This window comes from Sycon ciliatum, chromosome 8 (assembly GCF_964019385.1).
Source record: "Sycon ciliatum chromosome 8, ocSycCili1.1, whole genome shotgun sequence".
In the NCBI taxonomy this organism is placed as follows: domain Eukaryota; kingdom Metazoa; phylum Porifera; class Calcarea; order Leucosolenida; family Sycettidae; genus Sycon; species Sycon ciliatum.
In genome coordinates, this window is record NC_088650.1 from 11,597,579 (window position 1) to 11,622,969 (window position 25,391).

A 25,391-nucleotide genomic window follows, 5' to 3' on the forward strand; every position below is an offset into this window, starting at 1 on the left:
TGTACGTGTTTGTGTGTTGAAACCAGGGAGTAGTAAAATACCTTGCCCTTGGCTTTAGTTAGGCTTTATCACTACTCCTTGGTTGAAATGCGTTTGTATACGTAGACCAGCTACGGCGTATGCAGGAAATAATAATGTGTGGGGGTGGGGGTCGGGGTCATTGGGAACGTTTTCGCAGGTACGAGCAGGCCCGTTTTCCCATCGGCGGGGCCGGGCAGGGGAAAGGCCACAAAAAGGGGCACAGGCTGGCTAGGCTAGTATAGTATAGGCCCGAGCAACAGAAAAATTAATAAAAAAAAGAGCATGCGCGGGGATTCCCCTCCTTAGCTCCTATTCAAGCCAAGACATTATGATTGTACATGTCACTCCTCAGCCACTTTACTTTTTTGCTTCACGTGCGTATGGCTGGCTGTCAGCATTCGTCTTCGCCAGCTTCCAGTTTGTTGCTGTTCCTGCTTGTACTAGTTGTAGGTTGGGTTGTACTCTTGCAGTCTTGGAGCACCCTCTATTCAGTCATTCTTCTGTCTGTCTCAGTGAGTGAGGTCCAGGCCATCTAGATCGGAGCCACCACTGTCCAGGTGGCGGAGACCGGTGCATTTTGTTTTTTATATCGGCTTGTCCAAGCAACGCTGCCTACACGTAGATCCAGTTTCCAGTTGATAGACATGATGAAAACACTGCAGCTGGTCGTAGCAATTGCATTGCTTGGCGTATGCGGTGCAACAAGGCGTTCAAAAGGTGTTGGCACGACGTATCCCACCGTTGATTATCGACCACGTTATCACTTGACCTGCGAGCGAGGAAGACTGGATTATCCGAGCCTGGCTTTTTCTGCAGGTAAGATTGGGTCTTGGAAATGCGCTGTGTGTATGTGTGTGTGTGCGTGTGTGTGTGTGTGTGTGTGTGTGTGTGTGTGTGTGTGTGTGTGTGTGTGTGTGGTGTGTGTGTGGTGTGTGTGTGTGTGTATTTTTGTTCGTTGTTTTTGTTTTTGTTTTTCCCTTTTTCACATTGACCACGATTGGGATACCAATCATAAAATGATTGAGCGATCAGTATAGAAGTAAATTTTAAAATATTACACAGTCCATTCATTGGAAACCGGCACCTTCCAAACATTCATAAAAAATAATCTTACTTTTGGCCATAAATGGGTCAAACTTTGAGTTTCTTCAGAGAATTTGTTTGCAATAGCCAAAGTCTATTTCCCAAAAGCACTGAATTGGGAAAAACCGTATCCATGCCTTTTGACTCCACTTGCAACAGTACTACAGTGCTGGCCAAAGAAATCCAACCTCACAAATACAATAGCGCCGGACGCTACGCAGCCCTAGCACTACATATACCAGGGATGAATTTATTGTCATATCTTCGCATAGCAGTTTCTGCTATACGAAATCCCAATTGTGTAGCAGTCTTTGATTTTGAGTAGCATTTTCTGTGAAGGTTGGGTGTTTACCACATTGTCCTTCTTGAGAGTGATGCCTGAAAGCCCATTTGCAAAAAAACGACTGAATCATACATGTGCATGCAGATTGAGAGTGCCTGCACCACATACACTGCACTGTATGCATGTTACTTGATAGCGCAGGCTAGGCATGGATAGTCTGTATGTATCGCAGTTTTCTGCGAGTCACGGTGACTTTTGAGTAGCAGTAGATCGATTTTGCATCGCAAACTGCGATGCGATACAGGATAAACTCATCCCTGTATACACACACTGGTCTGTGCACTCGAACGCGGCGCTACTTTATTCATGAGGTTGGGTGTCTCTGGCCACAGCTGTACATCGTGCAATTTGACCCCCAGTTGCACGGTGGGGTAACTTTTGAATTTTCAAATTTTGCTGGATAGCACCGTGTACAATAAAATCACGAAAATCACCAAATACGGGAGCTCAACAGAGCCAGAGATCATCTTTATTTTTATTTTTATGAATGAACTGTAGTAGATGCTATACATGTAATAACAAGAGTATATACCCCCCCCCCCCCCCCCTCCCCAGAATGTGCAACTCTTGATACCCTTTCTATGGGGTACACCGACGGCGAAAACTCACATCACGTGGTCCAGTGTTCCAGTTGTACGTTTCCAGCCTGTTTTTAGCGAGCAGCAGAGTAATAAAAAATGCACTCTCTGACAGAAGCTCACTGCGGGTATGCAACTCGCCAGCATGATCATGGCAGATATTTGGATTGCGCGCACGCTATCCTTCGTTTGTACATACAGGTGGAATCTTGATAATTCGAATATGGCTTATTTCGAACATACCGCTTAATTAGAAGTTTTTCCAGGACCGATTTCTATCAATACAATTTCCACATAAACGTTTCTGATAACTCGAACCTCGAACTGGATATGTCCGGTTAATTAGAAGTCCCACAGATCCCACTTACATAGAAAACATGTGGGATTTGTGCTGATAATTCGAAGTTAGCAAACTGTAATTCGAAGTTCACTGTACACTGTACTGGTCAGTTCAGTTTGCATGAGCAGGCTGTGCCGGTCAGTTCAGTATCCGTGAAATCTGTGTCTAAGGTCCATAGCGCAACTCTGCGTGACCATGAGAGCATTTTGACATACATATTGTGTTGTGGGTTCATGTTTGGATAATTAGAATGTCCGGATAATTAGAAGTTTTTTCCTGGCATTTTGAGGTTCGAATTATCAGGATTCCACCTGTAGTACGAAACGTACCTGAGGCACGTGATGTGAGTTATCGCCGTCGGAGACCCCATATGCAAAGTTGCGCACTCTTGGGAGGGGGGTTATATACTCTTGGTAATAATAGTGGGTTTGAAAAAAATATTTTACACAGGCCCCGTTGCAATTCATCCTACAGTGTATTTTACTTTCCTAAAGGAATTTCCCATTGATAAGAAAATTGAATATTCAACCAGGTTTTCCTCGAAATATGCTAATTGCTGCTTTCAATGGGTTTCCTTTCCTGTTCTTTCCGTTTTCGAAATTCGCCCTCCGGACTCTTCGTACGATAATTGATTTCCATGTTGCATTCCGCCATGTCTCTTTGCGACTTGTTTGGGGCGGGGAGTTCTGCACTATTGATTGGGGGACGTTTGTGTCAATGCGGTTGTATTTCTGTGCTTGTTTGTTTGTTTCCAGGCAAGGGCCAATTGGTCTATCACATGTTTTACCACTGTTCCTCGTTAACCGATGATGACAGTGCTGAAGCTATTGGTGAGTCAATCTGGCCAAGTATCTACATGATGCATGTATCCCATTGGTGTTTACTCCTAAGGAGTTAGTTTCCTACAGGTGCCCCCCCCCCCCCAAACAAAAAAACAAAAAAACGGCTGCTGTTGACCTGGATGACTGCTCTGGCAAGAATTTCAGGGTATCCCAGAGTCCTAGTGAGTCACGGGATATGCACAATGGCACGTGAAGCAATGGGCATGTTCCTTATACGTTACTCAATCTGCGGACAGAACTGTTTCGTCCTTTGTGGACTCATCAGCGCAGCACAAAGAAAATGAGGCCGAACCTGATAGCAATGTTTAAAAAAAGGTTATAACCGTTTGGTTAACCATGAAGATTCCGGTCAACTGATCAGCTGAAAGCTCAAACCGTTTCAGCCCTAGCCCTAATGGAATGTCTTCTCCACTGTGTGTATCCTGAAAAAAACTCAGACAACTCGGCCTCCAGCCTCACCTCACCCGAACCATGATTTGTTTGTGTATATCCTGTGTACTCTTTGTAATGATAATTATTCCCGTAGCTATGCAGAAGACGTTACTTCAGTAACGTCTGGCGCTAGCCAGGGTCCACACAGCTTTAATTTGGTATTTGTTTGTTTGTGTGTTTGTGTCACGCCTGGCGCTATCCGTATCTGACGGCAAAAAAGCATAGGATTTTTTTTTCAGGCATATCCTGGGATTCGAACCCGCACTATCGCCCTACATGCATCCCCCCCATACACTTCGCATTCATACCCATTCTTCCAAGTTGCTTCACGTTATTAGCTTGCGTTTGAAAGCCCTATTTGAATATTGCGGGCAGCTAGACGGTGTCGTATTACCCTCGATCGTACCTGTCCCGTACCTATCCCCTACCGTACCGTGCCATCAAAGACGGCTGGCCACAATGCATATTCAAATAGGGCTTTCAAATGCAAGATCACAATGTGAAACAACTTGGAAGAATTAGTATGTATGCGAAGTGTATAGGGGGATGCATGCAGGGCGCGCGATAGTGCGGGTTCGAATCCTAGGTTAAAAAAAGGGATTTTTTTAAAGAATTTATAACATCCCTATGCTTTTTTTTTGTCTAGGTCATCAAGGCAAAAAAGCATAGCGTAGGGCCCTGAGCTTCCAAGCTCTCGTATGCATGGTATTCTGCTGGTGGTGTTTTGTACATTACAGATAGTTGGACTCACACGACCAGCACGGATTTGATGAGCTGGGAGGCTTCCCTTTTGCGCGGCATTCCGTCGGGAACGACATCCATCTCCATCACGCAGCCGGCGTTCAACTCCTCCAGGTGTGTTACTGCACTCATACCTCGTTTATCCGGGCGGTCAGGGACCGGGCGTTGTCCGTCTGACGGTCTCTCCAGCTCATAGTAGTTATTAGGAAATTAGAGGCCACATGCCTCTTACTGCTCTTTTCTCTCCTAAACTCAACACTTGCAAGCCAGATATGAAAGAAAGAAAAATCATCAGTCACACCACCGGGACTCGAACCAGGCACCCTCATCTCATGTTAAAATTTTGAAAAAACCATGCTACCACGACAGTGCATGCGCACGAGACATGCTAGCATATTGGCAGGCTTCGAGTTAGTACAACTCACCTAGTACCTACTGTAATTTCACAAACTTCGGTGTACCTTTTATTTTTCGGTATTTTTCGGTACATCTCTTTCATACGTAAAATTTCAATAGCTGCACAAACACAAACCCCCATCATCCGACACGGAGTGGCTTCTCTGTACCTGACATTTCAATACAGTAAAACCTGGTGTAAGCGACCTCTGGGTTTAGCGACCACCTGCTCTTAACGACTGCCTTTCCATGCACCGACAGTTCTACACAGACACTGTGGGACCTTGTTCTAAAGACCACCTGGCTTTCACGAACGCTTTTGCTTGCACCGTGGGGTGGTCGCTTAAATAGCACATTAGAGCTTGCGGTAATGTAGGTTAACACATTGCACAAGCCACCACTTCACACGCGCTCCAGCGGCTTCCAAAGAGCCCGCAGATCCCACGCTATTCATTGATGCATGTCAAGTAACACGTACATGCACGCTGTGGTGGCATGTAACATGCGTACGCCGGAACTCACCTTAACTCGCCAGCCAACCAGCCATATGCGGCTGCAGCACACATCGGAGCTTGAACCCGTAACGCATACACCATACTTCGCGCTGGCCGTATTGCTACTTCATATTTGCTTTGCTTGGGTAGTGAGAAGAACACCGGTTTGTTCCTTTCTCACCCACCCACCTCTTCCCATCTATGAATAATATTGATATCCTTGATTCAACACAGGTATCATAATTCATACAAGACGAAAATAAATAGGAGTGCTGGGCCAGCTATCTCCTCTCATCTGGCAATTATCACGGCCTTCGGCCATCACACTCATACTCCCACACTCCTGCCTCCTAACGGGCATTGCACTTCGTGCGTGGGCCGTCCACACTCCGTCCATTTCATGGGCGCCCATCTCATGGGCTGCACTTTGTGCGTGGACATACATACACACTATCATACAGGCCGTCCACACTCCGCCCAGTTCATGGGTGCCCATTTCATGGGCTGCACCTCGTGTGCGTGGGCCGTCCACACTCCGTCCATTTCATGGACGCCCATCTCATGGGCTGCACTTTGTGCGTGGACATACATACACACTATCATACAGGCCGTCCACACTCCGCCCAGTTCATGGGTGCCCATTTCATGGGCTGCACCTCGTGCGTGGACTATCCTACATGATTATCACATGCCAGATTCGGTTGCCCAGCACTCCATGAATCCTCCGTATGATGTGTGCTCTCCACTGGTCTGCAATAGCGAGTGCATGCGTGTTAACCAGGTTTTACTGTAGCTGCACAAACACAAACACCCATCATCCGACACGGAGTGGCTTCTCTGTACCTGAAATTTCTGTTTGCCTACCATGTTCACCTGACCTGGTCTTTTGCTGTCGTACCTATAATATGTGTTCACCACAGGGCCGTGGCAGCAATCCTCAGGCACGGCGGTGTCTATCTTGTTCACTCGGTGGACAATAGCATGGTGGAATGGATCGACTTGTCTCTGAACCCGATCATCACGCCACCCGAAGGTGGCAGCAACTTCACCGACATCCACCTTTGGTCGGTGAGTACGCTAGTCTAGGCACCGGAATGCTTCTAAAAGCGATGGCTCTGGAGCTCGCCTTGCTAGAAAGCACATGACAACGAGCAGTGCTGACTTTGTTGCCGTTGGCCATGTGGTGTCACACGTGTAATCTGCTTTTGCGTGTAGTCAGCAAGTTTTTTTTCCTTCAAACTATATCATGTCTCAATCTCCTGTTTTTACCCCATGGTTTTACACTGCAATCGTCGTAAATATCTCCAAATTGTCGCCCTTGGGTCTTCATCCGGGAGTATAAACTATATGTACACGCAATACAGTCTCACCTGTGTTTATTCCACTCCACGCTGCACAGAAAGTCAGTCTTTGTAGCCAGGTGGTCCATCATCAAAGGTCTGGATGTATGCTCAAAGATGGTCTGGGGGCTTGAAATAACAGGTAGCCAAGACAGGTGGTTGTCTCGTGTTGCAATGGTCACTAGACTCTGGAGGCTCCGGCTTTACCGTGTTTTCTTTCGCTTTATGTGTGGCACTGTGTATGTACATGTAGAACGGCACATCTCAATTCTTCCTGCTGGCTGGCTCTACTCTGAACAGCTCCTACAGCAAAGGTAAGCTTTGTGCTCCCCCCCCCCCCCCCCGCCGCTGCCGCCATGCCAAGGCTTTATCGACTCCGATGCCTGTGTGTGTGTGGTTTAGCGAGGTAGAATAATATGCTATTGGAACTGCGTCTCTCATGCGTATGGATGTGATCTGCTTTAGTAGTATTATGAGTAGGGCTGAAACGATCATTCAATAACTCTTAACGATCAACCAATATCATTAACGATCGATATATTGGTGTTATTGATTCTTGTCGGCTCTACCCGTGTACCTCTAACACCAGTTTATGAAAAAATTCCACAATACCTTTGCTACGTTAGAAATTTGTGGCACCGCACTGTTGACATCTGTAGACATCTGGGTGGTTTATCAACATGACCTAGAGAATTTCATGTTGTTTCTAGGGCGAAGAATCTTGTCATCACCCTCCGGCAACTGCTCTTATCTCTGACCGTTCTCGCAAATTAACTGAAAAGACAAAGAGTATTCTCTTCCGATCTCTTTCAAAGCCACAAATCAATTTTACTGCGCTTGAAAGTGCATGATTGTACTCGTATTCACTATCGGATGGAGTAAAAGGGCTAGAATACTGTCACTCATATACATGCATAAAAAATCGTTAGCACTCATTTTGAACACTAACGATTATCGATTGCACTCTTAACGATCGATATGCGAGTTATCGGTATAATTGTTTCAGCCCTAATTATGAGACAATGCCATTTTCTGATACAAATTTGGGATTTGTATGCAGCGCTTCAGTGGAGTTGGAGCAATTATGGCTTGCCCATCTGGTCATGTGTTGGATGTGAATCTGCTGTATAGCAGCCTAGTTTTGAGTGCTGTCATTCTACACATGCAGTTTGTGCTGACACACACTGAAATGCTGAATTCCCTGATTTGAACACGAGCGTATTGTGAATAGAAGCTTTGCCCCCCCCCCCCCAACACACACACGTGCACACATCGTGTACACCAATACACCTGGCTTTAACACATCATGCTACTTGTGTCACTGATGCGTTGCAGGCATTCACGATGCGAAGGCAACCAGCTCAATTCCCGTCACCTATCTGTTCGAGAGCAAGGACCTGAAGACGTGGACATCCCATGGTATCTTCTGGCAGGGTGACTCTACGTTTGGCTCTACTGTAAAGTGAGTTGCTTCACGAGTGCGTGTACAGCGGCGGAGTAGAGTGGGAATCGTTTTTCTTGTTATGTGCACATGGAGTTTGAGCCAGTGTAAAGCAAAGCTAGATAAAGGGTCTGGGTAGCTGTGGCAAACATGGGTGATGAGCGCGTCAGCAGCTACCCAGGCCAACGGAACATAACAGTTATTTCAACATAAGGTGCAATACAGGAACACGGGAACCTATGACCTATTGGTGCGGGGTAACTGGGCTAGGTATGATTCAGGGAGCGGGACGTGGAAGCTATGTGTACGGGGGAAGTTAGATGTGTGGGATTGCTTGAGTGCAGGCTGCATGCAGGGGAAAGGATGTGGAGAAACAATGTTCGGGGCGTGCGGGCCTATGAGCAGATGTGTGCCTGGCCTTCTTTATTAATCCTAGCATCTATCTGTTCTTTCTCTTATAGGAGCGTTGATTTTTACGAGGTGGTCAACTCTCAGCTCAAGTTTAAGCAGCAGGTTCTTACGCTGACGTTTCCCGAGGAGGCTGGTTCGTTCTGCATCAGCGGCCAGGTGGGTGATAATAGTGTCCATGCATGCATGCATCGGCCCACTGTCCTTTTATGTACTGACTTACTGGACACTAGGGGCGCGTTCGTTTGGTACGACCTAGAACAGGATTCACGAGAACAGCGCGTTTGGTTGGGACTGCACCTGTTCTGGGCCGACCAGAACATGTTCTGCTTGCTCCGTCCTCGAGGCCAGAGCAGACCAAGCAGTTTTTTTGGAAGTAAAACCTGGCGGGAACATCGATTTTGGTCCCAAATGATCACGTGCATACCCTTTTGGGTTGAACTTGGCATGCACTCGTTGTACTGTACAAAGCGACCATGGTGACTCGTACACCTTTTGAAGAATGCAACACACTTCACAAAAATGTGCTTTGTTTCTGGAGTGCCGTTTGGTTTGCATGAGGCTGCTCCATGTGCACCAGCTGTTCGATCCCGTTCTAGATCGTACCAACCGAACCCACCCGAGGAGTTTCCATCTGAAATCGGTGTGTGAGTACGCGTGCAAACGTGTGTGTGTGTGTGTGTGTGTCTGTGTGTGTGCGTGTGTGCACGCATGGGAGTGATCCATTCACCCTGTTTGTGTCACTGTTGCTCATTCTCCGTGTTACAGTTTGACTTCAGCAGTGCTAACGACTTCAAGGTTTACACTCTACGACATGCTGACTATGGCATGCTCGACCATACCAGCAGTATTCTGGATACTCTAGGTCGTCGTCTGGCTGTCGGCGCAGTGGACGAGATGAAGAGCATTGAATGGCAAGTGCACGATCAGTATGCTGGTAAGCCGGGCTTTTGCATTCCCTTGTGCGTGTGTATGTGCCACTTTGCGTGTGCATGCATGCTGCTTTGCGTGTGTACTGGTATACATTTACAGCGGAGCCTCGAGATTCCGACTGCCTTTCGCACCTGGACAAAGCGGTCTGTTTTCCGAGCTTTCCTCTGTCTGACGTGTAAACTTGACCATCCTGGATGCTTGCTTGTGGAGAGGAATTGGTCGGATTGGTGAGGTTGTCAGAAAGCGATGTTCCACTTTACCTGCTGCTTTGCGCATGTGTTTGTGTGCCACTGTGCCCGTGTGTTGCTTTGCCCGTGAGTGCAGAAAGCCCGATCACGTATTGTATTCTACTGGTGATAAGTCAACTTTTTATGACCTAAAAACCTATCTACTGAAGTACCTTGTAAAAGCAAGAGTAAAATTATAACCTCCCCAGAGTGTGCAACTCCTGGTACCCTTTCTATTGGGCACGCCGACGGCGAAACTCGCATCACGTGGTGCAGTGTTCCAGTTGTACGTTTCCAGCCAGGTTTTAGCGAGCAGCAGAGTAATAAAAAATGCACTCTCCGAAAGAAACTCGCTGCGCTTATGCAACTCGCCAGCATGATCATGGCAGATATTTGGATTGCGCGCACGCTATCCTTCGTGTGTACCTAGTACGAAACGTACCTGAGACACGTGATGTGCGTTTTCGCCGTCTGAGACCCCATATGCAGAGTTGCACATTCTTAGGGGCCTATATACTCTTGCTAAAAGTGGTAGTCGATTGACAAGCGGGATTTAGCCATAATTGAACCTGGAAATCGAGGCTCCAAGTATGGAGGTTGACTACTAACTGGTAAAATGGGGTAAGCAGGGTGAACCAAGCCGTTTTGTACCTTTCAACCACACGCACGCAATCAACACTGAAAACCACATTGTGACTTTTCTTAGACCCGACTGCTTTTTTTTTTCCTAAGGGCCGGGTTCCACTGCGGCTCCGCTGCTCCGCGGCACTTGGCTGCATGCAGCGAAGCAGCGCGGTTCCACTGACACTTGCCATTCGCGGTCGTGCTCCATGTTCTTTCATCATGTTTTACCTGCCTGATGCGCGCGTGGAATCAAACAATGCTCCTGTTCTGGCCTGCGCAACGAATAAGAATTTGAATTTTAAAATTCTCGTGTACAAAACAATGCAAAGTACGGGAAACAGGTCGAGACGCGACTGCGGCTCGCAGTTTTTGGTCAAGAATCGTAGCGAAAGCTCACTGTGAGCCGCGGCCTCGCTGCTCCAGCTCGAGCCGCGGTCACTATGGTAATGATGACGTTTCAAGGCGCGGATGACGAGCAGTGCAACACGGCCCTAATTTAATCAGAGTGTGTTCTGTGGTATTTTCCTGTTATTAGGTATTGTCAGTTTACCTCGCCTGGTTCTGTCCCTGCCAGCTGAAGAGGTTGGCTTTCAGGCACCAGCGGTAAGCAGTGCTGCCATGCAAGGGTCCTGTCGTGATAACTTACGTCTCCTGGTCCTGTCGTGATAACTTACCACTCCTGCACAGCTCCTCTCATAGCTGTTGGTGTATTGCTATGCTCGTAGCAAGCGAGTTTGCTGGGAAAGACATTGTAGAATTCTCTTTGGTCATGCGAGAAGTTTAAGGCGGAAAAGCAAGTCTGCCGGTTTGACATGCTCGCACCCTAGTATACCACGCAGGTTGTCGTGCCTCACTGCACTTGAGTTGTGTATTTACGCAATGACTTACCGCTCTTTCTCTCTCTCTCTCTCTCTCTCTCTCTCTCTCTGTCTCTCTTTCTTTCTTTCTCTCTCTATCTCTCTCTCTCTCTCTCTCTCTCTCTCTCTCTCTCGTTGTCAGGACGTATCCGCTCTGTACGGAAAGCCCCTTGGTCGCCTTGACGGTCTGAAACTGAGCGCTGGAGAGACGGAAACGCTGCCACTGCTCTATGGAAACCAGGTAAGAACCCAGTACAAATCCTGCATTGAATTTCTATAAAACGTACCTTGATTTATTTATAACTTTAGTTCCGAGTAACTCTCCACCACTGTAACTAGATACTATATACAGTCAGAAAGTGCAACAACTAGGCACAAAACTGACAGAGTACTGAGACATTCGACGTCCTGACACCTAGCTTCAACACATCTCCGTAGCGCTAACCGACAGCCTTCCAACTTGGAAGGTTCAAGGTTATGGAAAAACCAAAGAGGGGAAGGCAATGGTCTTTCCATAACCTTGAACCTTCCAAGTTGGAAGGCTGTCGGTTAACGCTACGGAGATGTGTTGAAGCTAGGTGTCAGGACGTCGAATGTCTCAGTACTCTGTCAGTTTTGTGCCTAGTTGTTGCACTTTCTGACTGTATATAGTATCTAGTTACAGTGGTGGAGAGTTACTCTTAACTCGTTTCCATATGTCCTTTTCCGTTCTACTTTTATTATTGGCTCAATACCTGAGTTTCAAACTTTAGTTCCCTTCGCTATTTTTTTGCGGGTTATGGATCCAGCCCTACAGCCCAGCAAAATCACCCCCGTACTTGGATACATGGTTATAAACAAATTCTAAGAGCCCTTTCTCTCTCCTTGGTTTTGGCCAGCTCAAATTTTGCGTGGGGAGTGCTGTGAGGCCTTGCTCTCATTTAATTAAATCATTGTCGCTTTGGCAACAGTCAGAGCTGTAAAGGGAAATCCCCGGCCTAAAGACCCATCTTGCCCACTCAAATCACAAAGGAGCCATGGTCCAGGTTGCAGCGCTGCAGAATTGCAACTGTTCATATTGACAGTTCCTAGGGATAGCCTGAATTTTTCGCAACCTAGATTTTTAGATGTTCGAGTTTGGCCCGAAATTGACTGAGTTCCGAAAGTTTGAAGAAAAAAATGGATTTCTCTTCTTGCATTTGTGTGCGTGCATGTGTGGTGGTGGTGGCGGTGATGTGTGTGCGTGTGTGTGTGTGTGTGTGCATGTGTGTGTATGTGCGTGTTTGTGCGCATGCGTGCTTGCGTTTTTCCTCTGCATGGTGGGATGCAGATGACAATCCGCGCCACTATGAATATGACAGTTCTGCCCAGTGCTAAATTCTCAGCCGGCTTCAAGGTGCTGATGTCGGGGGATGAGAAAGAGTTTACAACCATTGCCATCAAGAACAACCCCAACCCCGTACCCAGTAAGGCACTTGTGTTTCTGTTCCACCTATGCACAAGTTGACTACTCTAACTAAGGGGCCGATATTTATTTAGAAACGAAAACTAGTCGTTTCTCGTCAACCCCCTCCCTGAGAAACGAACACATACAAATGGTACATAGTATCGATATTTTTGGTCTTTTCCTGGACATGCTCACGTATGCAAAATGTACATCGACATTTTTCGAGAAACGAACAGGCGCTCAACCCCCTCCCCCCTAAACGACTAGCTTTCGTTTCTAAATAAATATCTATATCTACGGATGGCCCTTAAAGTACCTGAGACTGCAGTGTATGTGTGGTGATGCTGCTCAAGGACACAATGATGTAGTGTGTACAGTGAACACCCCACACAAGCACCGCGGGCATGGTTGTGTTGTAGGCTGTCGACCAGTGCAGTGCAGTGCAGTGCAGTGCAGTGCTGATCCCAGTGTACTCACCTGCACTACTGCTCATGCATTCCAGGCCCGCCGGAACCGGTCCGGTTGATCAGGTTATTACCGGACCAACTTTTTGACCATCAACACACGTTTCCTATTGTGGAGGGTATGTGTACCCGCCATGTCACACACAAAGTATGAAAGGCCATGATACCACTGGAACAATCAAAAACTGTTGCCGGCTGTCCTGCATTCTATATTTGAAAACGGGCCCTGGGCTTCTAGTCCAGGCTAACTGACTGAAACAAAGCTACTTGGATCACTACTTTTTCCCTCGTCTTCAGTGGCACTGCTAGTGGCAGTTGGCACCGACATCCTATATGCGCGTGGCAGGTGATGCAGTGACGAATGACAAACGTACCTCTCTATTGTCCTGCGCCACCCAGAAGTTGAGGTTGAGTTTACCCGAATTGTGTGTTTGTGTTTGTGGCTTGCTGTGTGTCTGTGTCACGACAGTTCAGTGTATTGACATTCCAGTGTCGCATGGACTGGACCGGATTGGCTACGATTACTACGTGTAGGTCTACACATGCATGCTCTTTGCCTGCCTCTCTCTGTCTCTGTCTCTCTCTCTCTCTCTCTCTCTCTCTCTCTCTCTCTCTCTCTCTCTCTCTCTCTCTCTCTCTCTCTGTCTGTGTGTCTCTCTCTCTCTCTCTCTCTCTCTCTCTCTCTCTCTCTCTCTCTCTCTCTCTCTCTCTCTCTCTCTCTCTCTCTTTCTCTCTCTCTCTCTCTCTCTCTCTCTCTCTCTCTCTCTCTCTCTCTCTCTCTCTCTCTCTCTCTCTCTCTCTCTCTCTCTCTCTCTCTCTCTCTCTCTCTCTCTCTCTCTCTCTCTCTCTCTCACTCTTTCTCTCTCTCTCTCTCTCTCTCTCTCTCTCTCTCTCTCTCTCTCTCTCTCTCTCTCTCTCTCTCTCTCTCTCTCTCCGTCTCTCTCTCCGTCTCTCTCTCTCTCTCTCTCTCTCTCCCTCTCTCTCTCTCTCTCTCTCTCTCTCTCTCTCTCTCTCTCTCTCTCTCTCTCTCTCTCTCTCTCTCTCTCTCTCTCTCTCTCTCTCTCTCTCTCTCTCTCTCTCTCTCTCTGTGTGTGTGTCTCTCTCTCTCTCTCTCTCTCTCTCTCTCTCTCTCTCTCTCTCTCTCTCTCTCTCTCTCTCTCTCTCTCTCTCTCTCTCTCTCTCTCTCTCTCTCTCTCTCTCTCTCTCTCTCCCCCTCTCTCTCCCTCTCTCTCCCTCTGTGTGTGTGTGTGTGTGTGTGTGTGTGTGTGTGTGTCTCTCTCTCTCTCTCTCTGTCTTTCTCTCTCTCTCTCTCTCTCTCTCAGGGCTTTGAGGCTTTTGGTTTGATGTTATTACTGAGCGATTCTTTTTGCCCGACTGATGCTCAGGCCGAGAGAAGCCAGGTGCTTAGCATTGTTTTGAAGGGCACTGATTAAAAATTCACCCACCGCTTGGGGAGTATGGGAGCAAACCATAGCATTGCCACTTGTAAGACTGGACTACTTGCAAACGTCAAGCATCTTCAGGTAGCCACACTACAGTCCATTTCAAAAATACAGACGCAGGGTATTTTTGAAATATTTCAAATTGGGCTGGATCTTCTTGAGAATTTTTTTCGGAATATTGCTCAGGTCGTTCCCCCAATTACACTCATATACATCTACATCTTCTCAACGTAATGACAGTAGTACAGAACAGGACTTTGGTGTGGGTTCATTCAATGTCCGCGGCTTGTCGTCAAGCCTAAAGAAACAGCAGCTTGCTGATGACCTTCGGAAATACAAAATTAAAATTTGCAGTTTGCAAGAGACTAAAATAAAGGACGGCTGCGACGAACTAGCTGGTGACTACAGGATATTCTGCTTACCAACGGCGAACAGGCATTATGGGCTTGGGTTCGCTATTCACAACAGCCTGTTTGAACGTATTCATCGGATATGGTCAGTATCAGACCGAGTAGCTGCGATACAAATCAATTTGTCCAAGAGAAGTACTTTATCTCTCGTCAATGTGTATGCGCCAACGGCAACCCGCGTAGCGGCAGATGATGTCCATCTCGACGAGTTCTACTCAGCGCTCGGAGATTGCCTGGGTTCAGTAAGGTCCAGTTCGCTCGTTCTCGTCGCTGGCGACTTCAATGCCAAACTCGGCCAGAGGGATGACTCAGGCGGCTCGTGCACCGGACGATATGGTCGTGGACGTCGTAACTACAGCGGAGCTATGCTAGCGGATTTCTGCGAGTCGTTTGATCTCTTTGCATGTAACACTGCCTTTCAACATCCAGCTAGGCATCTGACAACCTGGACAGGTTGGAGGCACAACCCAAACGGCGGTTGCTCTATCCCTATATACAATCAAATAGATTTCATCTTGAGTAGCAGCAACCAGAAGCAGATTTTCACAGATGCCCGATCCTATGCTGGGACACTTGTGAAATCAGACCATCGGCTCGTTGTCGCACGCGCCCGTCTGAGCAGGATCTATGGTCTGTGGGCACATAACAACAACAAAAAGAACCGCGAAAGCTCAGAAGTTTCAGGTTCATAGATTGAGCGAGCACACCTGCCGTCAAAACTTCCAGTCCCAACTCACCCATCGGATCGCCAACGGCGCAGTAGACACATCCACACCGGAAGCACACTGGACATCGATCTCGTCTTTCATCCAGCAAACGGCAAAGAATACCATTGGACTGGCACAGCCCCCAAAGAAGCAACAGCGTTTCATGGATGATCAGCTACATTCCTGGTCAGAAGAGAAAAAACGGTTACGACTGCTGATAACTACAAGTAGGGATCCACGGCAAGTGACTGATCTGAAGCATCGGCGGAACACCCTCTCACACCGAATCCGGCTGCGAGCAAAGGAACTAGCATCGAATGAGCTGGACGCTCGGGCGAGGGAAGTAGAAGCAAAGAAGGATACAGCACAGATGTTTCATGCAGTCCATCTACTCCAGCGACAAAAACAACAGCCTATCACTGTGCATGATGAAGCGGGTAGACAAGTAATACAGCCAGTCTCGGTAGCCATCCAAATCACCGACCACTTTTCTAAGCTGTACACACCGGAGCCTGGTGCACTGTTGCTGCGGCGACCGGGCCTTGCCGACCAGGATTGCGCTATTCAGTACCGCCGGCTTGAGCGGCCCATTTCTGAGGCAGAGGTGACACAGGCAGCTGGAAAGTTGAACAATGGCAGGTCAAGTGGCCCAGATAACATGCCAGGGGAGCTGCTAAAGTACTCACCTGCCCTCGTCTACTCCAATATCGCCCAGGTCCTCAACTCTGCCGTCGAGACAGGCCTGCCCCTGAACAGCATCGGTAGTGGGTCGCTTATTCCGTTACAAAAGCCTGGCAAATCAAGGGGACCAGTCGCTCACCTACGGCCCGTGGTTTTACTCACAGCGCTCAGGAAGATTCTATCATTGATTGTGCTGCGGAGGATCAACAAGGACGTCAACAACTTCGTTGCACACACACAGAGTGGTTTCCGCCCCAGCAGAAGCACCACAGATGTTGTGTGGTCATACCGATGGTTGGCGGCTCGATGCCAACGCTATCGCTGTGCGCTGGATATCCTAGGCATTGATATGTCAAAAGCGTTTGACTGTATAAGCAGGCCACGGCTCATCTCGGTGCTGGGATCGTTCTTGCAGCCGGATGAAATCCGAATGATCAGTTACCTCCTCCAGGACACCGTACTGCGGGTTGTACTCCCATCCGCTAAGGGCCCGTCATTCCCCACTCTCCGCGGCACACCCCAAGGTGACTCGTTGTCTCCTGTTCTTTTCATTGTGTACCTTGAGGGTGCGCTGCGTGATGTCCGGCCTCTTCTTCTACCACGTCCCCCTGCCGATATCTCCCTGGGGTTACCAACTGAAACTGCCTACGCCGACGATGTGGATTTCGTGACTACTGATGGTGAGAGGCTGAGGACCCTCCTTCCAACCATATCCAACAAGCTCCTCGAATGGGATTTGAAAGTGAATGAGACCAAAACAGAGCACACGCACATCGAACGGCACACTGATCGCATCGAGGAGGAGTGGCGAGCCACCAAGAAACTCGGGTCCCTATTAGGTGATGCCGAGGATATGCTACGGCGACAGCAACTGGCAACTGTTGCCTTTGGTAAACTCTGGACGCTGTGGATCCGTAGGTCGCTAGTTTCGGAGGATCTCCGCATCCGGCTCTATAATGCCTTTGTACTCCCTGTACTCTGCTACAATTGTGCAACATGGGCACCAACGAAACAGCAGCTGAGCCGTATTGAGGCCTTCCACCGAAAACAGCTGCGGGCGCTAATCGGCATTGTGTTCCCGAATCGGATTAGGAACGAGAGGCTCTATGAGCGTACCGGCGCGGTTCCTCTCCGCATTATCATCTTGAGAGCTAGGTGGAGGCTCTTTGGGCACGTCCTCCGGCTCCCGGCTGACTCCCCACCATCCCTGGCCATGGGAGCGTACTTCGCAGAGCCTCGTCCAGCGGGCTGGAGGGGACGACCAAGACACACACTACCGACGCTACTACAAGATGATGCCAAGCGGATTGGACTTTCCCTGTCAAGCAAAGTCGATCTGGAGGCGGTCCGTGCCCTTGCTGCTGACCGAAGCAGTTGGGTGGGCATCTGTGCCCGAGTGGTGTCGGCACCCTAGTTTTTGTCTTCTTTTCGCATATTTCTTCTTTTTTTTGAAACTGTTATGGTCTTTTGTATCTATTCGAAGTGGCTTATGCGAACATTTTTGGCTGGTTTGCATGATTCGCATGCCCATTAATGCAGCTGCAGGCCATGCTGATGTCTACGCGAACAAGCACATAATAATAATAAAATACATCTTCAAGCAATCAGATAACAAACGCCCAATTTCGAAATTTTTGTGCAAGAAGTAATCACAGATTTGAGCAGTCACGTCTCGATGACCGATCACGATCCCCGTGACCAATCAAACAGTCACAAATCCCCGAAGAGCAGTCATAAAGTCACACACCAGTTTGAATCCCGATGACCAGTCAGAAACAGCCGCGACTTTCTCTGTGAACGGTCACAGGATCCACGTCAAAATATTACGACTCAACTGTAGGCATTCACGCGTTCAGCATACTTTTTTCCTTCACAGGTTTCAGAAGTGAGCAAGAAAGATTTCGATCAACTCTCGATCTCCGCGTAGTTTACTTGTAGCTCGAGTGTGTGTGGGCTCCTCTCCAAAACGAAGGGTGGTCGAAAATCTTGCAGGCTTCAGATAGAATCTCTTTTGAGAGGACGTTCTGGCTAGTAGGTTGTGCTATTCATCATATTTGAAGAACAAACTTCGTCGTTCAGAAAACCTATTTCGGAATATTTTCAGTCATGTAATTTTTGCATGCCGATCTTGCTAGAGCAGAGACTGACTTCAACTGAACCAGCATGCAAGCAGCACTCGATTTGTGTTTTTGGAGAGGATGGGTGACAAGATTACGGAGTCAGAAGTGGACATCGTCGACGATGCAGAGACGAAAATATAATGAAGATGGAAATGAAAATATGTTCATTTCCAAGAAGGTACTGAGTACATCAAGCACCTTCGTGTGTGTAGCTCTGTCTTTCTTGTGGAAGACTCCACAGAAAAACAATGTCCAGCTTGTTGAAACTGAAACTGCCTCTCAGTTGAATTCGTTCAGGAAGACATCTATTCAAGACATCATTGATCCATTCTCAAGAACCATCGTAAGAAATTAAATCAAGTCATGTTTATCGATAAGAATGGCGAACTAGACCAGAGAAGTGTGAGTGTCTTGTTTGACTGCAGGAAACTGTATTTCAATATTCTGGCTCAACGTAGTGCTTACGCAGTTTACTGCTTCGAACACATCTTCATTTCTACTCCCAAAATAACTCTGTAAAATTTATTGATGCAACATTAATCATCATGCATCATGGTCTTTCTCGTTGTGCTGCTATAACGTGTATAAGTACATGCATACGAGTACTGTGTACCGTTTACTTTCTCCTTGTCAGTGTTTTTGGGCGATCCTCCACACCTTCATTTGTCTTCCAATTATTAATTTTATAGAAATATTCACTCACTTCAACTTCTTTTGATTGCTGGTGCGAATGTAGCCTGCGATGCCTGCTTGTTAGTGAGAGTGTACCAGACATGTATCGATATGTATGTCTGACGACATGTTCTTGAACTGGCATGCTGCTTTGCTTAGATAAGGTTTAGAATTGGGTGCTCAATGGCCTGGAGGAATTAATCATGTTTGCGGTCAGTATCACCAAGAGTATGGTTCTTCCGTCTACGCATCTCTTCTTGGCTTGTGGATTGGTTGAAAAGAGATAAAATAATAATACAGAAAGAAGTACTTGTGTCCAAGTGTCGTCATGAAAACAAGTTCTACCTCCGTAACTTTGTCCGCAAGGTCACGTGAATCTAGCTGGTAGTCCCGCTGCCTATTTGTGTGTGTGTGTGTGAGTAAGTGTGCGCGCGCATGTGTGTGTGTGTGTGTGCATGCGTGAGAAAGAGAGTGTGTGTATGTGTGTGTGTGAGAGAGAGAGAATGTGTGTGTGTGTTTGTGTGTGCGTGCGTGGATGTGTGTGTGTGTGTGTGTGTGGATGTGTGTGTGTGTGTGTGTGTGTGTGTGTGTGTGTGTGTGTGTGTGTGTGGATGTTTGTGTGTATGTGTGTGTGGATGTGTGTCTCAAACTCTCTCTTCTACTCTCCCCCTGTCTCGGGGGCGGCGTGGCCAAGCATTTGGCAGCTGTACACCAGGCCAGTTGTGTGTGTGTGTGTGTGTGTTTCAAACTCTCTCTTCTACTCTTCCCCTGTCTCGGGGGCGGCGTGGCTAAGCATTTGGCAGCTGTACACCAGGCCAGGTGTGTGTGTGTGTGTGTGTGTGTGTGATGTAGAGAATGAATGACATATGTGCGTGTGTGTGAGAGAGAGATTTAGAGAATGAGTGTGTGTGTGTGTGTGTGTGTGTGTGTGTGTGTGTGTGTGTGTGTGTGTGTGTGTGCGCGTGTGAGTGTATGTGAGAAAAGGGAGAGAGTGTGGGTGCATGTGTGTGTGTAATGGTGTGGGCATGTGTGGTCCCCAGCTCTATTCTATGTCATTCACGCTGGAACTGCTGCTGCATAGCCCCAAGTCTGAAGACTTGGCAACTTCACGCCTGCACCTGACTCTTGCACTATAATACCCGTCGCCTATGATACCCCTCAGAATTTCCCACCTAACCCCTTGCTCCCCCTTATGTTCAGGCTGCCCGTTTAGGAGCCATCAGTTGCCTGACGATCGTAGTAATACGTGAAACTCAGAGTTGTGACAAAGCCTCCAATCTCTCTTGTAATACAGATATACTTATATTCTGCCTGTGACTACTCACAGAGAAAGAGTGGTCACAACTGTACATTCCGCATGGAATTATAGTGGTCACAACTGTATTCTGCGACCGCTCATAGGGAATTATAGTTTCCACAACAAATCCTGCAGTACGAAGCACCCTGCGAGCAGTCACGAACTGTGTACTTTACACATGTACATGTATGGTGATTTGTGACTGGTCATGGGGCATTGTGACTGGTAAACTAATTTGTGACTGGTCATGGGGGGTTTGTGACTGTTTGACTGGTCACGGGGACCGTGATTGGTCACGGGGCCTTGACTGGTCACTGAGTCCTACATATATGCTGGCCTAACGGTTTTTTTTACATCGCGCGTCTATATTTTTGAAACGCACTGTAGCTACTAGAGCAAAGACCCTGCTTACATGGGGCATGATGCACAATGGCAATAAGGTGTGTGTGTGTATGTAGCAGACTCTGCCAGCATACTGCTTCCTTTCAGTTTGTAGTTTGGCTGCTCACCCGTGATTTTGATTCTGATCAGAGTATTGTGTGTGTGTGTGTGTGTGTGTGTGTGTGTGTGTGTGTGTGTGTATGTGTGTCTGTGTGTGCGTGTGTGCACATGTGTATGTGTCTGTGTCCGTATCCTCCCTTGCATAGGTTTGAGATTTCTACGCTGGAGGAGTGCAAGGCCGCATGCTGCGCTGATGCCAAGTGCAAATCCTTCGATTTTGTTTACAAATTCCCAGTGAGTTGCAACCGTCAAAGAACGTCCGCACTCATGGCCAAAAGAACCCGGAAATCACTCATCAGAGTTGCTCATCCGGAATCACCTCACTTTTGTAGTTCAGCTTTTCATATTGAACATGGTGCCGCTGTGAACTGAATACTGTGAATCAGAAATTGTTGTCCAGTGAGAAGCTTTGGCCAATCTTGAACTAAACGTTTTGGCCGTCGTCGAACTTTGACGGATTGGGGCTTTCGAAAAGGAAATCCGTCGGTGTTTTTTGCTCTCACATACAGCTATGGCTCAGTCTTGCATAATTCTCCTCTATGACAAACTTTGGTCAACGATTTTCTTTTACTTTCGCACTTGGTGTACGTGCCCCCCCCCCCCCCCCCCCCAAGAAAAATTGTTTTAGGATCGTTATAAGCGAGAACAGTTTGCTAGGGAGGGTCAATTCTGTATGGGTTCAAACTGAGACTTGGACAATGGTTTTCTGCATCACGGAATACATGTGAGTTCGTTATACAGTCAGACCTCGCATAACCGCACACATCCGTTTTCCACAAAAATATCCGGATAGGCGAGGGAACCGGATAATCGAACACACATACTGTATGTAAGCATGGCATATGCTGTACATTTGTAACCAACTATTTTCTTCCGGATGGCGAGGGATCCGGATAAACGAGGTCTGACTGTACTCAGAGTCAACTACCTGTATAGTAGGGTTTCAGCCACACCACGTGTTTCTTGCCGTTTTCATCCGTGTCCGCAGGTGAACATTGGATTCAACTGTACGGTGGGGTCGAATTGCTGTTTCCTGAAGAACAAGGTCCCTCCGCTGGTTCCGTCCGGCTTGAATGTCTCCTCCGGAGTGTCTTCTCTGGTAGGTACTGCTGCTAGCCAAATTGATTTGACATTCCATGTGCACGATTTTCCCCACGTGCAAATTCAATGTTGTCACTGGTTGGCCGAAAGGTTTGCGAGGATGTGAATAGCTAGACAAGTCGACTTTTAGTCAAATTCTAATTTGCCAATATTGATCCACTGATGATGAGGATGATGAGGATGATGAGGATGATGAGGATGTGTGTGTGTGTGTGTGTGTGTGTGTATGTTTGTGTGTGCATATGCATGTGTGCGTACGCGTATGCGTGTGTTCGTGTTCTTACCCGCGATGCAGCAAAACAGTGTGCTCTCAGTTTCCACGCTCCACTCCAGCTTGAACCCGGAGGCGAGCGGCGAGGAGAAACACGTGCCATTCTCCTACGCACCGAAGAGTCTGGCTCCGCGTAGCAAGTCTGTTTCTGACCGTATCAGCGAGAAGCGCAAGTCTGAGCTTCTGGCGCGGTTTGGCCCATCGGTTCACGTTGGCGAGACCCCAGTGACGGACTCTGTGACCGTGCAGATCTTCATCGATCACAGGTCAGTAGTCTCTGCTCCGCTGTCGTTTACGTTTAAGTTTGGTGGGTCCGCTTTGCTGCTCAATGAAATCGGATCACGCAAGTCAAGCACGTGCAGGGCGCTGTGCAGCCCTACAGTCCATTCATTGGAAACTGGCACCCTAACTTTTTGGTGTCTCTGTCACATAGTTGTAGATATCGTGAAAACAACAGTACATCCTGCATTGTGTGACCCGTGCAATTACTCCTTGCCACATTTGAGGCCAGAAAAGTCCAAGAACAGGGAAATAGAAATTCAGCCAGGCTTTACAAAATTAGGACAGGTATGCCATGGCAAAATGTATGGAGAAGCAGATCCAAAACCCAGATTTTTGAGATTTAAAGTGGGTTTTGTAGACCTGTGAACACTGGGCTGTGTTCTAGTGCAGGGCGCACACTAGACTCACACAGCGAAGTTTTTGGAAGTCTGGAAAAGTTTTGGATTTATAATTCAATTTCCCCAAGTCTGGAAAAAAGTTTTGAAAAGGCGCTCCTTTTGAAAAAAAAGTTTTGAGTCGGATTTGTTCGAGCGGCATTGTAGCAGTTCTCTGACTACCCAGGCCTCGCCCATTGGGCAAACGATCTACAGTGTAATATATAATATTTTGTCCACGTCTTCAGTACGGAGTCGTCAGAAAACACTAGTTGGCATCTGCCTTAGTGTCAGCCCAAATTTGCCGGCAATTCTTTTGGCATAATATCGAAACATTTTAGAAAAAGAATTGCCCGGCATATTTGGAGCATAATTTCGAATTTTTTGGAGATTTTCACCGTGATTTCGCAGATACTCGGAAGTTCACGTCCAGCGCCAGAGGTACATGCGTGTATTGTACTAGGTCCATGCTCAAAACTAAATTCCTTTGCACGGCAGCTTGGTAATGAGCATTGTGAGGTCAATCTTCACACTATAAAATGTGAACCCAGCAAAACCGAGCATATTTCGATGTTTTTCTGAAATTTTCTCCAAAATTTGGTCCAAATTTGGCGTTTTTGAATCTGTCATTGAGCATAATCAGAGCAAAATATCGTCTCCGCCCGGAAATGCCAAGCATAATATCGAAAGAAGCGCAGCAAAATTATGCGGCATAATATCGAAAAGTCTCGAGCAAATTTGGGCTGACACTAATCTGCCTGCCCTGCACATGACCTTGTGCCAGTACTTTTTTACTCTGAAAAAATCTCATTTCCGGCCTCTCACAGCAACGAGTTGGATGTCAACGGTCGCCTCGTTGGGCATCTTCTAGGGAAAGATGCTCTTCGGAACCAAGCCATCAGTCTGTTGGCGTGAAATACTGGGAAGTATAGAAACCTTCAGGCTTTGATGAGGTTGTTTATGCCCATCACTTTCTCTGTCCAACACCCCAATAGTGTTGCACCTACTTGAGCATTGGGAAGGCTGCAAGAAGCCTCAAACTTCCTCGTAGCAGCTTCTCCTTGTCGAGAGGTTGCATTCGTGTGTGTGTGTGTGTGGTGGTGGTGGGGAGGGGAGGGGGGGGGGGGGTGCCTCTTGGGTGCTAGGGTGCTCACTCTGAACCAGACTCGCAGTTGTACAGCAGCTGTGTCTTATGGCTGTCCTGTGCTCTGTGCTGTAGTGTTGTGGAAGTGTTTGTGGAGAATGCGCTGGTCATTACGGAGCGAGTCTACCCAACTCAGGAAAGCAGCATGAACGTTCAGCTCTTCTCTAACAATGGCAGTGTGATATTCACGTCGATCGAGGCTTTCCAGATGCAGGGCGCCTTCAACAACTAGTGCTGTGTTGACGAAAAGGTAACGTACCGGTACTCTTACACTGGGTCTGGGTCAGTACGACTTTGTCGCTTTATCTCCGTGCCTGTGCTGGTGCATGGAGTTATGGTGGTGTATCCTCCGCTTGTAGTACTACGGCTTGTTCTTATCGGCAGGACATGCCGTGCTGGCCGTGTAGACTCGCCTGCAGCGATGCGCTCGTTTGTTTTTGGCCTCGGCGCAGTGCGTACCGCATTGGCGAGCTCCGCCTTTGATCGGGGTGTAAGGTTGCGGCGGGCGTGGCTGTAGATTGTCCTGCAGGTGCATCAGCCTACTTTAGCCTCGTTGAGACGGTGTAGCCGTGTGCTTGTAGAGAGAACTATGCTCGTTTCTACTGCATCATTCATACTCACTCCTCAATCGTTGTGCAGCATCTAGGCATTTTATTTTTCAAACTTTTCTCTTTGCGCAGCGCTCCTGTGTATATTGAGTCTTAACCGAACTTATTTATTATAATCATGGCTCACAGCAGCAATGCTTCGCCATTTCCAGCGTTTGGTGATTTGGGAACTTGAGATGACGCAGAGAGTCTTCTTGGATGCATAGACTCGTTTGGTGACACGCTGTGGGCGTGCTTGCTTACTGCTCAGACTAGCAATCATTGTGCAGCTGGAGAACTCCAACTTGTGTGGCTGTGTGGTGCTGTGCAAGCAGTGCTTGTTTTTGGACGCATGTGGAATAAACCCGCTCCAATTTGTTCGAGAATGGTCTACCGATTACTCGTTATGGATTTTGCGTCCGGAAAAGTACCAAAAATCCGTGTTTGTGAATTATAATCGATCATTGAAGTTAAACGTAATCGACAGGGAGCTGGGAATCCGCTATTGCTTTAGCCCTTCATAACTCTGTACCGCTGCAGCCCAAGTGTGTGTCCATTTCTGAATAGTGGCATACATCTACATGTACTGCAGTTCTTTGACGTGCTGCTGGCCTGTCTGCCAAGTTATGTCGGCTATGGCACGTGTGTGGCTCGAGGCTAGGAGTGCAGAATGTGACACTGTCCAATAGCTCTCTGCCTGGCAGTTGCTCAACTCTGTCTGAGACTGCCTGCATGCAGTCCAACTCCTTGAATTTTTTTCTTTTTGGAGGGGGGGGAGGATTTGGCTCGCTAGCAAGTTAGTTGGCATGTAT

At 47.7% G+C, this 25,391-nt stretch overlaps 1 protein-coding gene across 1 annotated transcript; it reads left to right on the forward strand.

Moving 5' to 3' along the window:
- The first annotated feature begins 471 nt into the window (after positions 1 to 471).
- On the forward strand, positions 472 to 24,959 carry LOC135823419 (uncharacterized). The gene is made up of 16 exons (XM_065336269.1): positions 472 to 837; positions 3,121 to 3,195; positions 4,377 to 4,494; positions 6,191 to 6,338; positions 6,864 to 6,924; positions 7,946 to 8,072; positions 8,513 to 8,618; positions 9,228 to 9,396; positions 10,779 to 10,846; positions 11,243 to 11,341; positions 12,410 to 12,545; positions 13,460 to 13,520; positions 20,967 to 21,054; positions 21,809 to 21,919; positions 22,217 to 22,458; positions 24,068 to 24,959. The coding sequence occupies exons 1-16, from the start codon at positions 666 to 668 to the stop codon at positions 24,222 to 24,224; spliced, it is 1,938 nt and encodes a 645-aa protein (XP_065192341.1). The 5' UTR covers positions 472 to 665; the 3' UTR covers positions 24,225 to 24,959.
- Positions 24,960 to 25,391: the final 432 nt, after the last annotated feature.

What these genes read in the sequence shown, in the direction of transcription:
- LOC135823419 (XM_065336269.1), top strand. Translation starts at nt 666, where the DNA reads ATGATGAAAACACTGCAGCTGGTCGTAGCAATTGCATTGCTTGGCGTA. An exon ending in CCGGCGTTCAACTCCTCCAG is followed by an intron (nt 4,495 to 6,190) that starts GTGTGTTACTGC and finishes TGTTCACCACAG; the next exon opens with GGCCGTGGCAGCAATCCTCA. An exon ending in CCTCCGGAGTGTCTTCTCTG is followed by an intron (nt 21,920 to 22,216) that starts GTAGGTACTGCT and finishes CCCGCGATGCAG; the next exon opens with CAAAACAGTGTGCTCTCAGT.